Raw genomic sequence first — 15,890 nt, forward strand, 5'->3', positions numbered from 1 at the left:
GATTATTTACAATGACATAATAAAGTCCTGAACCGGTTCCAACCCCGAAAAAGTACTGGTAAATATTGTTCCTTTCTGTTCCTTTTTTTTAACCAGTGAAGTCAAGTTTTTTAGATTTGGCTTAGTCAATTACCTCACCAATCAGTGCGGATAGAGCAGGCAAGCTATTTGTTTGCATGCGTGGTGGATAAGACAAGTGTAGCCTATGGCACAAGATGAGAGGGAAAATTTGCAGCTAGGGAAAGAGTGAGAGAGGCTTGTAGCACTGGGTATCTTGTTATGACATGCATTATATTAATTAGTTCCACAGAAATATACCTAGGAGGAGTGGCTTCTATGGAGGAACGTTTAAATATCCTTTGAGCTAGCTAGCGAACAAGCTTGTGTGTGCAGAGTTGCACCAGAATTAAAAACACATCTTACCTTTTTGTAGTTAATAAATCCAACGTGAAACATGATAACTATGCTTATTTTTTAAATATTTTATACCTTTATTTTACTAGGCAAGTCAGTTAAGAACAAATTCTTATTTTCAATGACGGCCTAGGAACAGTGGGTTAACTGCCTGTTCAGGGGCAGAAAGACAGATTTGTACCTTGTCAGCTTGGGGATTTGAACTTGCAACCTTTCGGTTACTAGTCCAACGCTTTAACCACTAGGCTACTCTGCCGCCCCTAGTATTATAAACGCAACATGCAACAATTTCAAAGATTTTACGAAGTTACAGTTCATCTAAGGAAATCAGTCAATTTAAATAAATAAATTAGGCCATAATCTATGGATTCCACATGACTTGTACTACAGATATGCATCTGTTGGTCACAGATACCTTAAAAATCTGGTGTGACCACAATTCGCCTCATGCAGCCCAACACATCTCCTTCGCATAGAGTTAATCAGGCTGTTGATTGGCCTGTGGAATGTTGTCCCATTCAATGGCAGTGCGAAGTTGCTGGATATTGGCAGGAACTGGTACACTTTGTCATACACATTGGCCCAGAGCATCCCAAACGTGCTCAATTGGGGCCATGTCTGAGTATGCAGGCCATGGAAGAACTGGGACATTTTCACCTCCCAGGAATTGGGGCCATGCATTATCATACTGAAACATGATGTGATGGCAGCAGATGAATGGCACGTAAATGGGCCTCAGGATCTCATCATGGTATCTCTGTGCATTCAAATGGCCATCGATAAAATGCAATTGTTCTATGCCTGTAGCTTATGCCTGCCCATACCATAACCCCACCGCCACCATGGGGCACTCTGTTCACAACATTGACATCAGCAAACTGCTCGCCCACACAACGCCATACACGTGGTCTCCGGTTGCGAGGCCGGTTTGGATGTAGTGCCATATTCTCTAAAACGATGTTGGAGTCAGTCAGCTTATGGTAGAGAAATTAGCATTAAGTTGTCTGGCAACAGCTCTGGTTGACATTATTTCAGTCAATATGCCAATTTTACACTCCCTCAACTTGAGACATCTGTGTCATTTTGTTGTGTGTCAAAACTGCTAATTTTGGAGTGGCCTTTTATTGTCCCCAGCACAATGTGTACCTGTGTAATGATCATGCTGTTTAATTAGCTTCTTGATATGTCACACCTGTAAGGTGGATAGATTATCTTGGCAAAGGATACACTCTCACAAACAGGGATTGAAACATATTTGCACAAAACATTTTAGAGAAATAGGATTTTTGTGCGTATGTATTTTTTTTTAAATCTCATGAAACATTGGACCAACACTTTACATGTTGTGTTTATATTTTTGTTCAGTGTAGCATTGAAAAAGTTAGAGGGGCAGGTAGCCTAAACACGCACAGGCAAAGATTTTCAGCTTGCAGGCAGACACTGGAAATTTCTGAGTGACAGAGTGAGGGCTTTGCATAGGAGCTTTGTTGCATTTTGTCAGTCGGACTGCCAGATGGTGAAGCGTGATTCATCACTCCAGAGAATGCATTTCCACTGCTCCAGAGTCCAATGGTGGTGAGCTTTACACCACTCTAGCTGACGCTTGGCATTGTGCATGGTGAACGTAGGCTTCAGTGCGGCTGCTCAGCCATGGAAACCACTACCAGTTATTGTGCTGACGTTACATTGAGAGGAAGTTTGGCACTCGGTACTGAGTGTTGCAACCGAGGACAGATGATTTTTACGGGCTACGTGCTTCAGCACTCGGTGGTCCTGTTCTGTGAGCTTGTGTGGCCTACCACTTTGCGGCTGAACAGTTGTTGCTCCTAGACTTTTCCACTTAAGTGATAATGCCAGAGAAGCTGGTGTTAGGAGAATATATTGGCCAATATATCCTCCAAACACCGGCTTCGAGGGCATTATCACTTTCATTCAACGGGGGTTACCAACACATTAAAATAATGATTTACATATTTTCATTCAACTTTATTTTGATGAATTTATTCATTCTATTTCATCATTCCACAACATACAGCCCCGGACACAAATCTAGGGTTGCTACCCAAGCCAGCTGGTTGTTCGTTCTATCGGTTCGGTTGCCAGAGACGCGACCCAGTTAAGTCTTTTTGTTCTGTATCTATGGACGCGACCGAGTTGTTTGTTCTAAATGTTCTATTGCCATTCTGGCTGGCAACGTTCTTATCCCTTGTTGCTAGCTAGCAAACTACATCAGATTTGCATTCACTTCAAACAGGGCAGACAGAATAACAAAAGTAGCTGCATTTGTTTAAGCTGTTTTCTAGTGACATTTAGTTGGATACATCCATAACAATGAGCTAATAATGCTCGATTTCAGCTGGCATAGAAAATGTGCTCTCCTGTCAGGACACTGTTGTTCAGAGGAGCTAGCCAACACAATCCCTTCAAACTGAAGCTGGAAAGACTGCAAATACAAGTACATTTAATTTTAATAGTTTGCTATTGATATTTTTTGTATATTCTTTGTATAAAAATGATGCTGATTCATGATTTTGAATGGCTGAGTAAAGCTGCCTGCCTGTCGGTCTCATCCTGAGTCTCGACACATTCATTACTATGAGACAGCTGGAGATTGAATTTGAATATTGTAACAATGTTGCAAATGTCAGAGAGACAGACAGCAAGGTTTAAATCTCCGCTGTTGAAAACAACTAAATTTTAGTCTAAAAGAAATGTGAGATAATGTCTACGTGCCCTTTACAGTGGAGATCAAGTTTATAAATTGCCCAGCTGGGCTAATGAGACAGTGGATTGCTCAGTCAGATGGAACAGAGTAAATACCCATTTTAACGTCATATATTTAGCAGATGGGAACTTGTGGAATAGACACCGGCTGGAATGCAGTTTTAACCAATCAGCATTCAGGATTAGACCCAACCGTTGTACAATTCACAATAACAGCACTTTCAGTTGACCAGGGCAGCTCTATTAGGGCAGAAATTTGACGAACTGATTTGTTGGAAAGCTGGCATCCTATGACGGTGCCACCTTGAAAGTCACCGAGCTCTTCAGTAAGGCCATTCTACTACCAATATGTCCTCGATTTTATACACCTGTCATCTACAGGTGTGGCTGAAATAGTTGAATCCACTAATTTGAAGAGGTGTCCACATACTTTTGTATATATAGTGTATCTGCAACAAAACAATTTGTTGGAAAATATGCATTTGTTTTGTGCTGATTTTAGATATTAACATGAAAATATGTTGCCAATTGGATGGAAACCTAGCTTGTAATGTATATGATAATGTTTTAAATGTATGCAAATTGTGAAGTATTTTTGTCTGTAACGTATTTTCAGGTATGTGTCAGATTGCAGAAAGACTAGCTGTCTCCATTGACGTTGGCTAATGGGGATCCTAATAAAAACCATAAATCCTAAAAAGTGGTGGTGAGAAGATCATGGAAAGACGAATGGAGATATAACCCTTGATACATGACTTTTTACTTAGGGTTAAGCTATTAGCTGCAAACTCCCAGCCATGACATAGCCTAGGAAAGCCAGAGGGTTCTTTGACAGCATGACCCTGCGAGGATTAGCAAGTTAGCGTTGTGTTATCGTGTTAACGTGTTGTTAGCGCTGGTGGTCGTGGCTGTTCTTTTACCCCAGCCTGTGGTGTAGCTAAGCGCGCTAAGCCTCGTGCCCCACTGAGCGGTCACCCATATGGTGCTCAGGGACGCAGATGGCTTCTGGTGTAATACATGGTAACACATGGGTAAACACACCAGGGACCAGTCTGGACGTGTGTGTGTAAGTACGTGCGTACGTGTCAGACAGGAGTGTGTTTACGGGATAGTGGACTGGTCTGCTGGCTTAACCTATTTACTCCTGGGAGGAACCTGTGTGTGCTTTTCTCCGTTGACTTGACCCAGTAGGTGGATAATAACCAGCGCACATGCATCAATTGCAATAAGCATTAGTGACCCTCTTTCAATATACAGTGCCTTGCGAAAGTAGTCGGCCCCCTTGAACTTTGCGACCTTTTGCCACATTTCAGGCTTCAAACATAAAGATATAAAACTGTATTTTTTTGTGAAGAATCAACAACAAGTGGGACACAATCATGAAGTGGAACGACATTTATTGGATATTTAAAACTTTTTTAACAAATCAAAAACTGAAAAAATTGGGGGTGCAAAATTATTCAGGCCCCTTAAGTTAATACTTTGTAGCGCCACCTTTTGCTGCGATTACAGCTGTAAGTCGCTTGGGGTATGTCTCTATCAGTCTCTATCTTTATGTTTTGGATCATTGTCTTGTTGGAAGACAAATCTCCGTCCCAGTCTCAGGTCTTTTGCAGACTCCATCATGTTTTCTTCTGGAATGGTCCTGTATTTGGCTCCATCCATCTTCCCATCAATTTTAACCATCTTCCCTGTCCCTGCTGAAGAAAAGCAGGCTCAAACCATGATGCTGCCACCACCATGTTTGACAGTGGGGATGGTGTGTTCATTGTGATGAGCTGTGTTGCTTTTACGCCAAACATAACGTTTTGCGTTGTTGCCAAAAAGTTCAATTTTGGTTTCATCTGACCAGAGCACCTTCTTCCACATGTTTGGCGTGTCTCCCAGGTGGCTTGTGGCAAACTTTAAACAACACTTTTTATGGATATCTTTAAGAAATGGCTTTCTTCTTGCCACTTCCATAAAGGCCAGATTTGTGCAATATACGACTGATTGTTGTCCTATGGACAGAGTCTCCCACCTCAGCTGTAGATCTCTGCAGTTCATCCAGAGTGATCATGGGCCTCTTGGCTGCATCTCTGATCAGTCTTCTCCTTGTATGAGCTGAAAGTTGAGGGACGGCCAGGTCTTGGTAGATTTGCAGTGGTCTGATACTCCTTCCATTTCAATATTATCGCTTGCACAGTGCTCCTTGGGATGTTTAAAACTTGGGAAATCTTTTTGTATCCAAATCCGGCTTTAAACTTCTTCACAACAGTATCTTGGACCTGCCTGGTGTGTTCCTTGTTCTTCATGATGCTCTCTGTGCTTTTAACGGACCTCTGAGACTATTACTGTGCAGGTGCATTTATACGGAGACTTGATTACACACAGGTGGATTGTATTTATCATCATTAGTCATTTAGGTCAACATTGGATCATTCAGAGATCCTCAATGAACTTCTGGAGAGAGTTTGCTGCACTGAAAGTAAAGGGGCTGAATAATTTTGCACGCCCAATTTTTCAGTTTTTGATTTGTTAAAAAGGTTTGAAATATCCAATAAATGTCGTTCCACTTCATGATTGTGTCCCACTTGTTGTTGATTCTTCACAAAAAAATACAGTTTTATATCTTTATGTTTGAAGCCTGAAATGTGGCAAAAGGTCGCAAAGTTCAAGGGGGCCGAATACTTTCGCAAGGCACTGTATATTACAGTATACAGAGTTCTTGGCTTGTTAACACATGATTTTTGGTACATTTGTCAAATCACAACATTGTGTGCAAAGTCATAGGCGGTCATGTCAGAGAGTCTGCGTTATGTTTTTTAAATGTATTTATTTAACTAGGCAAGTCAGTTAAGAACAAATTCTTATTTACAATTACAGCCTACCCCGGCCAAACCCTCCCTTACCCGGACGACGCTGGGTCAATTGGGCGCCGCACAATGGGACTCCTGATTACGGCCGGTGTTGATACAGCCCGGGATCGAACCCACGTCTGTGATGACGCCTCTAGCACTGCGATGCGGTGCCTTAGACCACTGCGCCACTCAGGATAAATGTCGCATTGCTGTAATTTTCCAGTTAGCTTTGAAACTCTCATAGACTAGCTCTCATGTCTCAGCTACCGTTTGGGTGCAAATCGTTACTTATATTCTGAGTTCACCATCACTGGCAACGTTAAATGGAACGTGAAAAAGAGAAAGAAAAACACCTTGCCTGACCATGTTTGCAATTTTCCAGTAAATGTAGATCCTATTGATTCAGTCAATCTGATCGTAGCACTGGCTTATCTTACTTCCACACTCCCCTCTAAGTCCCTTGAGCTCCACACACCGATAGCATCTCCTCCATTCTGACTCACTTTCTTCTCATTCATTGGTTCCGATTCACTGGGCCTATGAGCAGAGGCTGCTCTGTTGCTTTCAGAACAATCCTTAGGGTGAGTCCCAAATGGAACCCCCATGGGCCCTGGTCAAAAGTAAGGCACTATATAGGGGTTCTGGTCAAAGTAATGCACTTTATAGAAAACAGGGTGGCATTTGTGACGCACACTCAGCCTGACCCCCTGCCTGCCCAAGAAGCAGTAAGCTGAGGAAATGGGGTTGCCCGTTTTATTACAAAAGGACTCCTTCCAGCACCAACTGGGGTGAGGTGATGTACTGTAGCCTAGCTTAGCCTAGTGCATCAAGAGTCTCTCTCCTCCTCTCACCCTGGAAAGATTGACTTCAGAGAGCCCGTTTGGTGTTGAGACACAGAGGTACGTTGTTTCAGTGAGGCACTCTTTATCCCGGGCCGGAGGCACCACCACTCAGGCAAGCTGCTCAATGATTTATCGCAGCTGAAAGCACTGGAGATGAGGAAGAGAAGCGACAATCACCACACACTGATGAATTAGTTCATATTAGCCACATAGCTAAAGCGCCACCTCGTAGTAACCTGCTTAAGTGCTCAGGCCCCCTTTTACATAATGAATGTGTGGGAATGAGACTCGATTGATCTTTTCTGTTGATTTAGAAGAATAGGAGCTCTCCTGGTGGATGTGTGTGTGTGTGTGTGTGTGCGTGTGCGTGTGCGTGTGTGTGTGTCAGTTGTTTCTGCCTAGTCATACTGAGAAATAAGTGTCAGTTCCTCACTTGTGCCAAAACCCATATTCACTCTGTGACCTGGGTGTGTTTGTGTGTGTGTGTGAGACGTGTGTGTGTGTGTGTTTATGCGTGTGTGTGTGTGTGTGTGTGTCAGTGTAGAGCAGGGATCTGGCTGATTGAAAGTTATGAGACCTGGAAGTTTGAACATTTGTGTGTGTGTTTTTGAAGAGCTGGGAGCTGGCCGGGTATCAGAACTGGCAAGTGTGTGTGTTGTGCATGGAGGCCAACCTCCCACCAACACCCACGTCATCACTCTGCAGTCAGGTCCATCTCTAGCAATGCGAGACATACGGAGCTGGCCATACACAAGAAAACCATTGCAGCCATGAGTGTTGGCAGGCATGCAGATACCTAACTACAATATGCATGCGCATATTCACACTACATCACCAAAACACAACTCGATATTCCATCTGACTAGTTATCTGAGTGTTGGTGGCTGTTAATTGCTGTGCATATTATTCAGGCAAACTTTTTAATGTGATCCTATACACAACACCGTTCCATTCACAACAACACATCATTTGGTCTAGGATCTATAGGCTAGCCACATGATGGATGCAATAACAATCATCCCTCAACTGAATAACTACTGCGATACAGTGGAAGTTAGGATTCCATTCTTTATGTCTAAATGACCTGACATGGCATTTTGACTTCTCTTCTCTCCAGGAGGCAGACACAGATGACAACCAGGGCACCCTGGACTTCGAGGAGTTCTGCTCCTTCTACAAGATGATGTCGACGCGCCGCGATCTCTACTTGCTCATGCTCACCTACAGCAACCACAAGGACCACCTGGACAGCATCGACCTGACCCGCTTCCTGGAGGTGGAGCAGAAGGTATGCAGGAGCAGAGTTGAAGCGTATGCAGGCAGGCTGGTAGGCAGAGAGGCACATAGACGCACACATGCATGCTGGCACACACATCCGTACACGGACGCACACACAAGTGCAAGCACACGCACATCCCTTGATTGATCTTTGGGGACATGGTCTATCTATGGGGACATGGTTTGGTTTAACTTTTATTTTGTTGGTCCCCTTTAAAGGCCAGTGCAGTCAAAACTCTGTTTTCCTTGTGTTTCGTATCTTATTGTACAACAGCTGATGTAACTAACAGTGTAAACATTTTTGATCCGGGTTATTTCCTGATAATTGCTGGTTGGAAATACAATCTTCACAGGACCTTCTAATCAGCAGATTTGCACAGGCTGGAGTTTCAGCTTACCATGGTGACATCACTATGCGGTAAATTGGTTAATAGACCAATAACAAAGACATTTCCAAACCTCTGCCAACAACATCTAGTTTTCAGTTTCCCCCTCCCCACTCAGACCACTCCCCCAAAAATTGGTTGTTGGTAAAAATCAATTTTTGCCAATTTGAATAAAAATCTATTACATTAAGGTAATTAATTTTAACCCAGAAATTATTTGATATTGATATAAAACGGCTGCATTGGGCCTTTAAGGCATTTCTGTGACAGCCCTTTTTTGTAATGGCTTGACTGAGGCAAACATCTGAAGATTTGACTCTCAATAATGGTTAGCGACATGATCCACTTGTTGGAAAATTGTATAGTTTCCCCCCCCCCTCCTGCCTGTTTCCATGTGTCAAAAATATGTTGGTCAACAGATTAGGGGGAGAAGCAAGGGATATTACTGTTTAATTGCAGTGAAAATCAAATTTTGACATTCTGACGCTCCAAGCTTTGACAAAGAGGTTTCAACCGTTAAGGGACAGATCTAAATGTACTGGGGGGAGCGGCAGGTTCAACTCAAGGTGTTATAAAAGAGAAATGCAACCCCCTCCCCAATGTTACAAATATTTTCACATGACCCTCCCCTTGTACAGTAAAATAAATGGAACACCCTCCCCACTCATAGAATTAACTAATTAACTCAAAATAACGTTTACGACCACAAATAATAATAACTATAGCGACTCTGTTTTTATAGACGCGGATATTGACTTCAACATGCTTTTGTGGCACGATCGGTGCCACCCAGAGCTATAAGCTAGAAGGTTGTGGGTTCGTCGACCAATACAGATGAGCTCACTCTCTCTGCCTGGTTCATTACACTATGATCAGAGCTGGCTGCAGACAATGATCAGCTAGGGTGAAATCAGATTTTCAACATTTTGATGCCATATTTATAATGACAAAATATATGCAATTCATTTTCCACTTACAGGTTTCTGTGCCAATGTACCACACAACCAATCAACAAAGCATACCGACTTCGAGCAATTCAATATTACATTTACATTACATTTAAGTCATTTAGCAGACGCTCTTATCCAGAGCGACTTACAAATTGGTGAATTCACCTTCTGACATCCAGTGGAACAGCCACTTTACAATAGTGCATCTAAATGATTAAGGGGGGGTGAGAAGGATTACTTATCCTATCCTAGGTATTCCTTGAAGAGGTGGGGTTTCAGGTGTCTCCGGAAGGTGGTGATTGACTCCGCTGTCCTGGCGTCGTGAGGGAGTTTGTTCCACCATTGGGGGGCCAGAGCAGCGAACAGTTTTGACTGGGCTGAGCGGGAACTGTACTTCCTCAGTGGTAGGGAGGCGAGCAGGCCAGAGGTGGATGAACGCAGTGCCCTTGCTTGGGTGTAGGGCCTGATCAGAGCCTGGAGGTACTGCGGTGCCGTTCCCCTCACAGCTCCGTAGGCAAGCACCATGGTCTTGTAGCGGATGCGAGCTTCAACTGGAAGCCAGTGGAGAGAGCGGAGGAGCGGGGTGACGTGAGAGAACTTGGGAAGGTTGAACACCAGACGGGCTGCGGCGTTCTGGATGAGTTGTAGGGGTTTAATGGCACAGGCAGGGAGCCCAGCCAACAGCGAGTTGCAGTAATCCAGACGGGAGATGACAAGTGCCTGGATTAGGACCTGCGCCGCTTCCTGTGTGAGGCAGGATCGTACTCTGAGGATGTTGTAGAGCATGAACCTACAGGAACGGGCCACCGCCATGATGTTGGTTGAGAACGACAGGGTGTTGTCCAGGATCACGCCAAGGTTCTTAGCGCTCTGGGAGGAGGACACAATGGAGTTGTCAACCGTGATGGCGAGATCATGGAACGGGCAGTCCTTCCCCGGGAGGAAGAGCAGCTCCGTCTTGCCGAGGTTCAGCTTGAGGTGGTGATCCGTCATCCACACTGATATGTCTGCCAGACATGCAGAGATGCGATTCGCCACCTGGTCGTCAGAAGGGGGAAAGGAGAAGATTAATTGTGTGTCGTCTGCATAGCAATGATAGGAGAGACCATGTGAGGTTATGACAGAGCCAAGTGACTTGGTGTATAGCGAGAATAGGAGAGGGCCTAGAACAGAGCCCTGGGGGACACCAGTGGTGAGAGCGCGTGGCGAGGAGACAGATTCTCGCCACGCCACCTGGTAGGAGCGACCTGTCAGGTAGGACGCAATCCAAGCGTGGGCCGCGCCGGAGATGCCCAACTCGGAGAGGGTGGAGAGGAGGATCTGATGGTTCACAGTATCGAAGGCAGCCGATAGGTCTAGAAGGATGAGAGCAGAGGAGAGAGAGTTAGCTTTAGCAGTGCGGAGCGCCTCCGTGATACAGAGAAGAGCAGTCTCAGTTGAATGACTAGTCTTGAAACCTGACTGATTTGGATCAAGAAGGTCATTCTGAGAGAGATAGCGGGAGAGCTGGCCAAGGACAGCACGTTCAAGAGTTTTGGAGAGAAAAGAAAGAAGGGATACTGGTCTGTAGTTGTTGACATCGGAGGGATCGAGTGTAGGTTTTTTCAGAAGGGGTGCAACTCTCGCTCTCTTGAAGACGGAAGGGACGTAGCCAGCGGTCAGGGATGAGTTGATGAGCGAGGTGAGGTAAGGGAGAAGGTCTCCGGAAATGGTCTGGAGAAGAGAGGAGGGGATAGGGTCAAGCGGGCAGGTTGTTGGGCGGCCGGCCGTCACAAGAAGCGAGATTTCATCTGGAGAGAGAGGGGAGAAAGAGGTCAGAGCACAGGGTAGGGCAGTGTGAGCAGAACCAGCGGTGTCGTTTGACTTAGCAAACGAGGATCGGATGTCGTCGACCTTCTTTTCAAAATGGTTGACGAAGTCATCTGCAGAGAGGGAGGAGGGGGAGGGGGAGGAGGATTCAGGAGGGAGGAGAAGGTGGCAAAGAGCTTCCTAGGGTTAGAGGCAGATGCTTGGAATTTAGAGTGGTAGAAAGTGGCTTTAGCAGCAGAGACAGAGGAGGAAAATGTAGAGAGGAGGGAGTGAAAGGATGCCAGGTCCGCAGGGAGGCGAGTTTTCCTCCATTTCCGCTCGGCTGCCCGGAGCTCTGTTCTGTGAGCTCGCAATGAGTCATCGAGCCACGGAGCGGGAGGGGAGGACCGAGCCGGCCTGGCGGATAGGGGACATAGAGAGTCAAAGGATGCAGAAAGGGAAGAGAGGAGGGTTGAGGAGGCAGAATCAGGAGATAGGTTGGAGAAGGTATGAGCAGAGGGAAGAGATGATAGGATGGAAGAGGAGAGAGTAGCGGGGGAGAGAGAGCGAAGGTTGGGACGGCGCGATACCATCCGAGTAGGGGCAGTGTGGGAAGTGTTGGATGAGAGCGAGAGGGAAAAGGATACAAGGTAGTGGTCGGAGACTTGGAGGGGAGTTGCAATGAGGTTAGTGGAAGAACAGCATCTAGTAAAGATGAGGTCGAGCGTATTGCCTGCCTTGTGAGTAGGGGGGAAGGTGAGAGGGTGAGGTCAAAAGAGGAGAGGAGTGGAAAGAAGGAGGCAGAGAGGAATGAGTCAAAGGTAGACGTGGGGAGGTTAAAGTCGCCCAGGACTGTGAGAGGTGAGCCGTCCTCAGGAAAGGAGCTTATCAAGGCATCAAGCTCATTGATGAACTCTCCGAGGGAACCTGGAGGGCGATAAATGATAAGGATGTTAAGCTTGAAAGGGCTGGTAACTGTGACAGCATGGAATTCAAAGGAGGCGATAGACAGATGGGTAAGGGGAGAGAGAGAGAATGACCACTTGGGAGAGATGAGGATCCCGGTGCCACCACCCCGCTGACCAGAAGCTCTCGGGGTGTGCGAGAACACGTGGGCGGACGAAGAGAGAGCAGTAGGAGTAGCAGTGTTATCTGTGGTGATCCATGTTTCCGTCAGTGCCAAGAAGTCGAGGGACTGGAGGGAGGCATAGGCTGAGATGAACTCTGCCTTGTTGGCCGCAGATCGGCAGTTCCAGAGGCTACCGGAGACCTGGAACTCCACGTGGGTCGTGCGCGCTGGGACCACCAGATTAGGGTGGCCGCGGCCACGCGGTGTGGAGCGTTTGTATGGTCTGTGCAGAGAGGAGAGAACAGGGATAGATAGACACATAGTTGACAGGCTACAGAAGAGGCTACGCTAATGCAAAGGAGATTGGAATGACAAGTGGACTACACGTCTCGAATGTTCAGAAAGTTAAGCTTACGTAGCAAGAATCTTATTGACTAAAATGATTGAAATGATACAGTACTGCTGGAGTAGGCTAGCTGGTAGTGGCTGCGATGTTGACACTACACTAATCAAGTCGTTCCGTCGAGTGTAATAGTTTCTACAGTGCTGCTATTCGGGGGCTAGCTGGCTAGCTAGCAGGTTGATTGCGTTACGTTACCTTAAAAGAACGACAATAGCTGGCTAGCTAACCTAGAAAATCGCTCTAGGCTACACAATTGTCTTAGATACAAAGACGGCTATGTAGCTAGCTAGCTACGATCAAACAAATCAAACCGTTGTACTGTAATAGTTTCTACAGTGCTGCTATTCGGGGGCTAGCTGGCTAGCTACGTTAAAAGAACGACAATAGCTGGCCAGCTAACCTAGGAAATCGCTCTAGACTACACAATTGTCTTAGATACAAAGACGGCTATGTAGCTGGCTAGCTACGATCAAACAAATCAAACCGTTGTACTGTAATGAAGTGAAATGAAAATGTGATACTACCTGTGGAGCGACGCGGAATGTTGACCGGGTAGTTGAAGTTCAATTCGGTAGAGGTTGGCTAGCTGTTGGCTAGCTAGTTAGCAGCATCTCCTACGTTAAGGACGACAAATAGCTGGCTAGCTAACCTCGGTAAATTAAGATAATCACTCTAAGTCTACACACTCTAAACTACACAATTATCTTGGATACGAAGACAGCGAAGACAACTATGTAGCTAGCTGACACTACGCTAATCGAGTCGTTCAGTTGAGTGTAATAGTTTCTACAGTGCTGGTGGACAGTGGATGTTAGCTAGCTGCTTAGCTAGCTGCTGGGCAGATACGTTAGGACGACGAAATACGATAATTATGCAATCATCTTTGATACAAAGACGGCTATGTAGCTAGCTAAGAAGAAATTGCTAAGATTAGACAAATCAAACCGTTGTACTATAATGAAATGTAATGAAAAGTTATACTACCTGCGGACCGAAGTGTAGATGCGACATGCAATATCATGGTTTTGTGTCGACAAGAATAAAATCCATCCCTCCCTACCTTGTAGGCTTACCCAGTATAGAAGGGATGACTTGACAATGTCATTAAACTTGTTTGTTGTTTCCTGACATTTAATCCTAGTACAATTTCCTTGTTTTAGGTCAGTTAGGATCACCACTTTATTTTAAGAATGTGAAATGCCAGACTAATAGTATAGAGAATGATTTATTTCAGCTTTCATTTCTTTCATCATTCTCAGTGGGTCAGAAGTTGACTTACACTTAAATTAGTATTTGGTAGCATTGCCTTTAAATTGTTTAACTTGGGTCAAACATTTCGGATAGCCTACACAAGCTTTCCCACAATAAATTGGTTGAATTCTGGCCCATTCCTCCTGACAGACCTGGTGTATCTGAGTCAGGTTTGTAGTCCCTCCTGCAGCAAAGCACCCCCACAACATGATGCTGCCACCCCGTGCTTCACGGTTGGGATGGTGTTGCAAGACTCCCTCTTTTTCCTCCAAACATACCGATGGTCATTATGGCCAAACAGTTCTATTTTTGTTTCAATAGACCAGAGGACATTTCTCCAAATAGTACGATATTTGTCCCCATGTGCAGTTGCAAACCGTAGTCTGGCTTTTTTATGGCGGGTTTGGAGCAGTGGCTTCTTCCTTGCTGAGCGGCCTTTCAGGTTATGTCGATATAGGACTCGTTTTACTGTGGATATAGATACTTTCGTACCTGTTTCCTCCAGCATCATCACAAGGTTCTTTGCTGTTGGGATTGATTTGCACTTTTCGCACCAAAGTACATTCATCTCTAGGAGACAGAACGCGTCTCCTTCCTGAGTGGTATGACGGCTGCGTGGTCCCATGATGTTTATACTTGTGTACTATTGTTTGTACAGATGAACGTGGTACCTTCAGGCGTTTAGAAATTGCTCCCAAGGATGAGCCAGACTTGTGGAGGTCTACAATTGTTTTTCTGAGGTCTTGGCTGATTTCTTTTGATTATCCCATGATGACTAGCAAAGAGGCACTGAGTTTGAAGGAAGGCCTTGAAATACATCCACAGGTACACCTCCAATTAACTCAAATGATGTCAATTAGCCAATCAGAAGCTTCTAAAGCCATGGCATCATTTTCTGGAATTTTCCAAGCCATTTAAAGGCACAGTCAACTTAGTGTATGTAAACTTCTGACTCACTGGAATTGTGATACAGTGAATTACAAGTGAAATAATCTGTCTGTAAACAATTGTTGGAAAAATGACTTGTGTCATGCAACCAGTAGATGTCCTAACCGACTTGCCAAAACTATAGTTCGTTAACAAGACATTTGTGGAATGGTTGATAAAGTAGTTTTAATGACTCCCGACCTAAGTGTATGTAAAGTTTCTGACTTCAGCTGTATATACACAAATATTTTTAAAAGTGACCTGGATTGCACTATAAAGTCAGGGACTTTTTTTACATACATACATATACAATTACATAGATAGACGAATTACAGAGATGAGTATGAGGGGGTATTTAAGTACAATTCGTACAAGCTTGTTTAGCTGGTAGCTTATTGTTTAGATGTTTGGGGCTGCTGGTGAACCATGATGTGCAGGCATCATCAAAGTGACACTGGACCAATGCACTCTAGCTAGGTTTCCATCCAATTGGTGACAGATTTTCATGCGAATATTCTAAAATCTTCATAAAAACAATATACAATTTCAGAGTTTTCTTTAGGAAAAGGAAGATTTTAATGTACCGGACATTTGGGAAATGTATCGGACATTCAGGTCCGACCTGGAGCAGCCAGCACCATCAATAAACCAGGGATGTTGGCCAAATGAGCCACGTTTACATCTCCTTAAAAACAGCCTATGACAAAAACACTATTCCTTGTGTTTCGAAATGTAGCCTATGCAAAATTGTATAGCCTATTTTCTTTATTGGTTTGTAGGCTACTTTCCTAAAACAACAAGCCCCAGTGAGTCGGATAGATAGAGATATGCGGTGGCATGCTATGACACCCACATGCGTTTCTTTATGTCGGATGGCTACTGCGTCTGCTATACAGATATATCCATACAAAAGAAGGCTAATTTGTTCATTTTCTATCTGAATATTTTGTATAAAGGTGAGCATTATTTTGTTAGATTATAGGAGTAACTCTGGTAGGCCTGAAACAGTCTTCCTCAA

General features: G+C 44.6%; 1 protein-coding gene across 1 annotated transcript in view; it reads left to right on the forward strand.

Moving 5' to 3' along the window:
• LOC135527385 (1-phosphatidylinositol 4,5-bisphosphate phosphodiesterase eta-2-like) overlaps positions 1–15,890 on the forward strand; it is a 206,188-nt gene that overhangs the window by 139,863 nt on the left and 50,435 nt on the right. The window contains exon 6 of the mRNA XM_064955900.1: positions 7,938–8,108. Coding sequence (XP_064811972.1) covers positions 7,938–8,108 — 171 coding nt within the window. The remainder of the gene's footprint in view (positions 1–7,937; positions 8,109–15,890) is intronic.

The sequence above is a fragment of the Oncorhynchus masou genome, chromosome 33 (assembly GCF_036934945.1).
Source record: "Oncorhynchus masou masou isolate Uvic2021 chromosome 33, UVic_Omas_1.1, whole genome shotgun sequence".
In the NCBI taxonomy this organism is placed as follows: Eukaryota; Metazoa; Chordata; class Actinopteri; order Salmoniformes; family Salmonidae; genus Oncorhynchus; species Oncorhynchus masou.